This window comes from Nerophis ophidion, linkage group LG08 (assembly GCF_033978795.1).
Source record: "Nerophis ophidion isolate RoL-2023_Sa linkage group LG08, RoL_Noph_v1.0, whole genome shotgun sequence".
Taxonomy (NCBI): Eukaryota; Metazoa; Chordata; class Actinopteri; order Syngnathiformes; family Syngnathidae; genus Nerophis; species Nerophis ophidion.
In genome coordinates, this window is record NC_084618.1 from 67,294,962 (window position 1) to 67,302,228 (window position 7,267).

General features: G+C 42.8%; 1 protein-coding gene across 1 annotated transcript in view; it reads right to left on the reverse strand.

Moving 5' to 3' along the window:
- LOC133558285 (uncharacterized protein DDB_G0271670-like) overlaps positions 1 to 4,023 on the reverse strand; it is a 6,017-nt gene extending 1,994 nt beyond the window's left edge. Inside the window, exon 1 of the mRNA XM_061909536.1 lies at positions 2,675 to 4,023. Within this exon, the coding sequence (XP_061765520.1) occupies positions 2,930 to 3,946 (1,017 nt within the window). The 5' untranslated portion in view covers positions 3,947 to 4,023 and the 3' untranslated portion in view covers positions 2,675 to 2,929. The remainder of the gene's footprint in view (positions 1 to 2,674) is intronic.
- Between the last annotated feature and the right edge of the window lie 3,244 nt (positions 4,024 to 7,267).

The following is a 7,267-nucleotide window of genomic DNA, read 5'->3' on the forward strand; positions in this document are numbered from 1 at the left end:
ACATGTATATATACACACATACATATATATATATATATATACATATATATAAGTATATATATATATACATACATGTATATATACACACACATACATATATTTATACATACATATATATACATACACATATACATATATATATACATACACATATATATACATACATATATATACATACACATATACATATATATATATATATATATATACACAAACCCCGTTTCCATATGAGTTGGGAAATTGTGTTAGATGTAAATATAAACGGAATACAATGATTTGCAAATCCTTTTTAACCCATATTCAATTGAATGCACTACAAAGACAAGATATTTGATATTCAAACTCATAAACTTTATTTTTTTTTTGCAAATAATAATTAACTCAGAATTTCATGGCTGCAACACGTGCCCAAGTAGTTGGGAAAGGACATGTTCACATCACATTTTCTTTTAACAACACTCCATAAACGTTTGGGAACTGAGGAAACTAATTGGTGAAGCTTTGAAAGTGGAATTCTTTCCCTTTCTTGTTTTATGTAGAGCTTCAGTCTTTCAACAGTCCGGGGTCTCCGCTGTCGTATTTTACGCTTCATAATGCGCCACACATTTTCGATGAAAGACAGGTGTGGACTGCAGGCGGGCCAGGAAAGTACCCGCACTCTTTTTGTTATGAAGCCACGCTGTTGTAACACTTGTCTTGCTGAAAAACGTAGGGGTGTTGCTTGGATGACAACATATGTTGCTCCAAAACCAGTATGGACCATTCAACATTAATGGTGCCTTCACAGATGTGTAAGTTACCCATGCCTTGGGCACTAATACACCCCCATACCATCACAGATGCTGGCTTTTGAACTTTGCGCCTATAACAATCCGAATGGTTATTTTCCTTTTTGTTCTGGAGGACACCACATCCACAGTTTCCAAATATAATTTGAAATGTGGACTCGTCAGACCACAGAACACCTTTCCACTCTGCATCAGTCCGTCTTAGGTGAGCTCGGGCCCAGCCAAGCCGGGGGCTTTTCAGGATATTGTTGATAAATGGGTTTGGCTTTGCATAGTAGAGTTTTAACTTGCACTTACAGATGTAGCGACGAACTATAGTTACTGACAGTGGTTTTATGAAGTGTTCCTCAGCCCATGTGGTGATATCCTTTACATACTGATGTCGGTTTTTGATGCAGTACCGCCTGAGGGATCAAAAGTACGTAATATCATCGCTTATGTGCATTGATTTCTCCAGATTCTCTGAACTTTTTGATGATTTTACGGACCGTAGATGGTAAAATCCCTAAATTCTTTGCAATAGCTCGTTGAGAAATGTTGCTCTAAAACTGTTCGACAATTTGCTTAAAAGGTGGTGACCCTCACCCCATCCTTGTTTGTGAATTACTTAGCATTTGTGAATTACTTAGCAGCTGCGATGCTGATCCGACTCCGCTTGGGATGGTTTCCTGTGGACGGGACTCTCGCTGCTGTCTTGGATCCGCTTTGAACTGAACTCTCGCGGCTGTGTTGGAGCCACTATGGATTGAACTTTCACAGTATCATGTTAGACCCGCTCGACATCCATTGCTTTCGGTCCCACTGGGTGTGAATTTTCCTTGCCCTTATGTGGGTTCTTCCGAGGATGTCGTAGTCGTAGTGGTTTGTACAGTCCTATGAGACATTTGTGATTTAGGGCTATATAAATAAACATTGATTGATTGATTGATTTCATTAAAGCTGCTTTCATACCCAATCATGGCACCCAACTGTTCCCAATTAGCCTGCACACCTGTGGGATGTTCCATATAAGTGTTTGATGAGCATTCCTCAACTTTATCAGTATTTATTGCCACGTTTCCCAACTTCTTTGTCACGTGTTGCTGGCATCAAGTTCTAAAGTTATTATTAAAAAAAAAAAAAAAGTTTATCAGTTTGAACATCAAATATGTTGTCTGTAGCATATTCAACTATGGGTTAAAAATGATTTGCAAATAATTGTATTCTGTTTATATTTACATCCAACACAATTTCCCAACTCATATGGATACGGGGTTTGTATGTATATATACACACACATACATACATACATACATACATACATATATATATATATATATATATACACACACACATACATATATATATGTATATATATACATACACACTCACATATATATATATATATACACACATATACATATATATTTGATGTGAACATAACGGCTACAATCAGGTTGGCCTCATGTTGAGAACTATAGAAAAGGCATGTTGGACTATCGGGAGGAATTCAATACTCGTGTGAATATATCAAAATTACTCGTTGCCGTCTTCTATAAAAGCTTTTTGCTTGTCATATTCCACATGGATATTATGTACATTAAAGATCGGTGAGATGTTTGGTGATGCCTTCATGCATGGGAGTGTAAGGACAACAATACGAGTACGCCTGCGGTCTGCTAATTCTGACAAACATTCAGTTGCGGCCGTCAAATACAAATATTGATTACATCCCTTTAAGAGACCCTTAAAGGCATCGGTGACGCTCCTATAGCAACGTTTGTGTTTTTTGTTCATACACGGATACACCCAAAACAAAATGTTTTCCATCTTGTCGGCTAACATAGCAGTGCTTCTATAAGGGACACTACAGTACAAACAAGTACAGTACGTTCACGTAAACCTACTATTATGCTCGCTTGTTCTCCATTCCAGCATTGAACATCATAGAAGAAGACATGGCCTCCAAACCCCGCCCTTTTTTTTTTTTTTTTTTTACCTGTTTAAAAAAAGTTTTATTTTGAAACCTAAGCTCAAGTGGTGTTACATTCCCCTCTTCCTAAGTCGCAGGAAGCAGGACGCAGTTTGTCCTCGAAAAGAGACAAAATGGTCGAGACTGAGACGCAACCTTAACCCTAAGCCCCGCCCCTTTGTGCCTCCATCTAGGAGTAGGAGAGGTGCGAGCCGTTGGAGATGTGCGAAGTCACCGAGGTGCTCCGGCTCAGGACGCCGTCAGCGCCCGCGGCCGCCCCCGGTCCCCCGCCAGACGCCGTCCTCCTCAGAGGCTGGGGGCTGTTTCTCAGTGCCATCAGGCTGGGGGCGGCGCGTATGCCGAGCCCGCCGCCGCCGCCGCCGCCTCTTTCACCGCCGTAGACCCCCCCCTGCGAGGAGGAGGAGGAAGACGAGGAGGACGACGGGCCGGAGATAGAGGGAGGGGCCGGTGGCGGTGGTGGCAGCATGGCGAGGGACTGCGAGGAGGAGCGTGAGGGGAGGTGGTGGGAGAAGGGTAAAGGTAACGGGTGGACCAGGTCACCGCTGGGGCCTCGCATCCCGGGCCACTCCCGCTCCTTCTCCCGCTCGCGGTCTCTATCCCGCTCTCGCTCGCGGTACAGCTGCGGCGTGCTCTGGTGGTGGTAGTGCTGCGGCAGCTGGTGGCGCTGGTGGTGGGAGGAAGACGAGGAGGACGAGGAGCGGGACGAGTGGTGCCCGTCCCTCGACAGCGCCAACGCCATCCCCGACCCGTGCGAGGAGGAGGAGGAAGAGGAGGAGGAGTCGCTTCTGCGCTCTCCTCCCCCAACGCCGCCGCTGTTGTTGTGGCTGCGGCGGGAGGGCTGCGGCGGGGGGGCGCGGTGGGGGTGCACGCCGTGGCTCCAGTGGCTGGCGGAGCGGGGGGCCGGGGGCGGGGCGCTGGGGTAACCCTGCTTGGAGTAGGCGTCGGCAGGGAGGCCCGACAGGGACAAGTTAGTGAAGCCCAGGCGTAAACTCTCCGAGTCGAAGCTCTCGATCTCGCTGGCCTGGCGCTCCAAGAGGGTGCGGATGCGCTCCGAGCGCTCGTTCTGGAGGGACAGCATCTCCTCCTCGATCTGAGGACAGCAGGACATGTGAGCATGAGAGAAATGTTTCGCCCCATGTCCCCCCATCTTGTCCAAGTCCCTGACAATTTTTGTCCATCCACACATTCATTCATCCAAATAAGGTAACTCCCCACCATTCACCAGCACACTTGTCTGTCGCCCAGTTACTCATCCATCCATTTTGTGTACATCCAACCCAATGGTTCTCAACCTTTTTTTCAGTGATGTACCCCCTGTGAACATTTTTTTTTAATTCAAGTACCCCCTAATCAGAGCAAAGCATTTTTGGTTGAAAAAAAGAGATAAAGAAGTAAAATACAGCACTATGTCATCAGTTTCTGATTTATTAAATTGTATAACAGTGCAAAATATTGCTCATTTGTAGTGGTCTTTCTTGAACTATTTGGAAAAAAAGGTATAAAAATAACTAAAAACGTGTTGAAAAATAAACTAGTGATTCAATTATAAATACAGATTTCTACACATAGAAGTAATCATCAACTTAAATTGCCCTCTTTGGGGATTGTAATAGAGATCCATCTGGATTCATCAACTTAATTCTAAACATCCATCCATTTCCTACCGCTTATTCCCTTTGGGGTTGCGGGGGGCGCTGGTGCCTATCTCAGCTACAATCAGGCGGAAGGCGGCGTACACCATGGACAAGTCGCCACCTCATCGCAGGGCCAACACAGATAGACAGACAACATTCACACTCACATTCACACACTAGGGCCAATTTAGTGTTGCCAATCAACCTATCCCCAGATGCATGTCTTTGGAAGTGGGAGGAAGCCGGAGTACCCAGAGGGAACCCACGCATTCACGGAGAGAACATGCAAACTCCACACAGAAAGATCCCGAGTCCGGGATTGAACCCAGGACTACTCAGGACCTTCGTATTGTGAGGCAAACTCACTAACCCCTCTGCCACCGTGAAGCCCTAATTTAAACATTTCTTCACAAAAAAAGAAATCTTTAACATCAATATTTATGGAACATGTCCACAAAAAATCTAACTGACAACACTGAATATTGCATTGTTGCATTTCTTTTCACAGTTTATGAACTTACATTCATAATTTGTTGAAGTATTATTCAATAAATATATTTATAAACAATTTTTGAATTGTTGCTATTTTTAGAATATTTAAAAAAAAATCTCACGTACCCCTTGGCATACCTTCAAGTACCCCCAGGGGTACGTGTACCCCCATTTGAGAACCACTGATCTAACCCAGGGGTGTCAAACTCATTTTAGATCGGGGGCCACATGGAGAAAAATCTACTCCCGAGTGGGCGGGACTGGTAAAAATCACGGCACGATAACTTAAAAATAAAGACAACTTCAGATTGTTTTCTTTGTTTAAAAACAGAACAAGCACATTCTGAAATTGTACAAATCATAATGTTTTTTTGTTGTTTTGTTTTTACCCTTACATGTTGTGGTTAATAATATTCTATTGTTATTTGTCGTTATTTATACTTTCTGAATAAATCATGTGATAATGTTCATCAGTCAACTCATTGGTGTTCATTTTCAATCTATCAAGATAAAAAAAAATAATATCAAAATCAAATGACATGATCTTATTTATGTAGTTGGATCATTTTCCTCGACTGATATACTAACCTCATGAGTTTTTTGGGGTTTTTTTTTTACATACAGTGGGGCAAAAAAGTATTTAGTCAGCCACCGATTGTGCAAGTTCTCCCACTTAAAATGATGACAGAGGTCTGTAACTTTCATCATAGGTACACTTCAACTGTGAGAGACAGAATGTGGGGGGAAAATCCGGGAATTCACATTGTAGGAATTTTAAATAATTTATTTGTAAATTATGGTGGAAAATAAGTATTTGGTCAACCATTGAAAGCTCTCACTGATGGAAGGAGGTTTTGGCTCAAAATCTCACGATAAATGGCCCCATTCATTCTTTCCTGAACACGGATCAATCGTCCTGTCCCCTTAGCAGAAAAAAAGCCCCAAAGCATAATCTTTCCACCCCCATGCTTCACAGTAGGTGTGGTGTTCTTGGGATGCAACTCAGTATTCTTCTTCCTCCAAACACGACGAGTTGAGTTTATACCAAAATGGATACATGGATGATACAGCAGAGGATTGGGAGAATGTCATGTGGTCAGATGAAACTAAAATAGAACTTTTTGGTATAAACTCAACTCGTCGTGTTTGGAGGAAGAAGAATACTGAGTTGCATCCCAAGAACACCATAACTACTGTGAAGCATGGGAGTGGAAACATCATGCTTTGGGGCTGTTTTTCTGCTAAAGGGACAGAACAATGGATCTGTGTTAAGGAAAGAATGAATGGGGCCATGTATCGTGAGATTTTGAGCCAAAACCTCCTTCCATCAGTGAGAGCTTTGAATGGTTGACTAAATACTAATTTGGCACCATAATTTACAAATATTCTTTAAAATTCCTACAATGTGAATTCCTGGATTTTTTCCCCACATTCTGTCTCTCACAGTTGAAGTGTGCCTACGATGAAAATTACAGACCTCTGTCATCATTTTAAGTGGGAGAACTTGCACAATCGGTGGCTGACTAAATACTTTTTTGCCCAACTGTATGTAGCATCATCGTCAACAGTGGTCTCCAACCACCGGTCCGAGGACCGTGACGCATTTTCTACCGAGCCGGACAGAAACACTAATTAATTTATGAACTAACGCATTTTCTGCAACTTAACTTTCGCCTGTCCCACTAAACACTAATAAGCTTGTTAATAGATGTATATTACTCCTTTGTTATAGCACATGGAACAATGCACATTAATGGACATATAAAATGTTAATGTGCCAGATTGTAGCCAAAGGATAATTTTTTTTTGCTGTTTTTATCTGCCACACGTACAGTAGAAAGCTGGTCCGTGAAACTAATGCATACATTAAACCGGTCCCTGGTGGAAAAAAGGTTGGGGAACCATAATCTACAAGATACAAAAATTTGCTATTGCGACATCTCGTGGACACATTTAGAACAGCAGTTTCTTTCATTCAGAAATTTCGGCTCATTTTTATACTTAGCAAACTCATCCCACGGGCCTGGATAAAACCTGTTCACGGGCCTGGTCCGGCCCTTGGGCCGTACGTTTGACACCCCTGATGGCCTGATCTAATCCAAGGGTGGTGTCCAAACTACTTCCAACAAGGCCCACATACGATGGAACCTCCATTCAGCAACACTTCTATTTGCGACCTATGCAGCTTCACCTGCCTCTGAGTCCCCACCATGTCTCGGCGTACAAACGCTTCATTCTTTCATTTTGCATGTTGCTTGAAGTCAATTTGATGACATCACTTCCTCTAAATGCGAGGTGTGCTTGAAAGCTCATGGAGAGAATGCCAAAAGTGTGCAAAGCAGTAATCAGAGCAAAGGGTGGCTATTTTGAAGAAACTATAA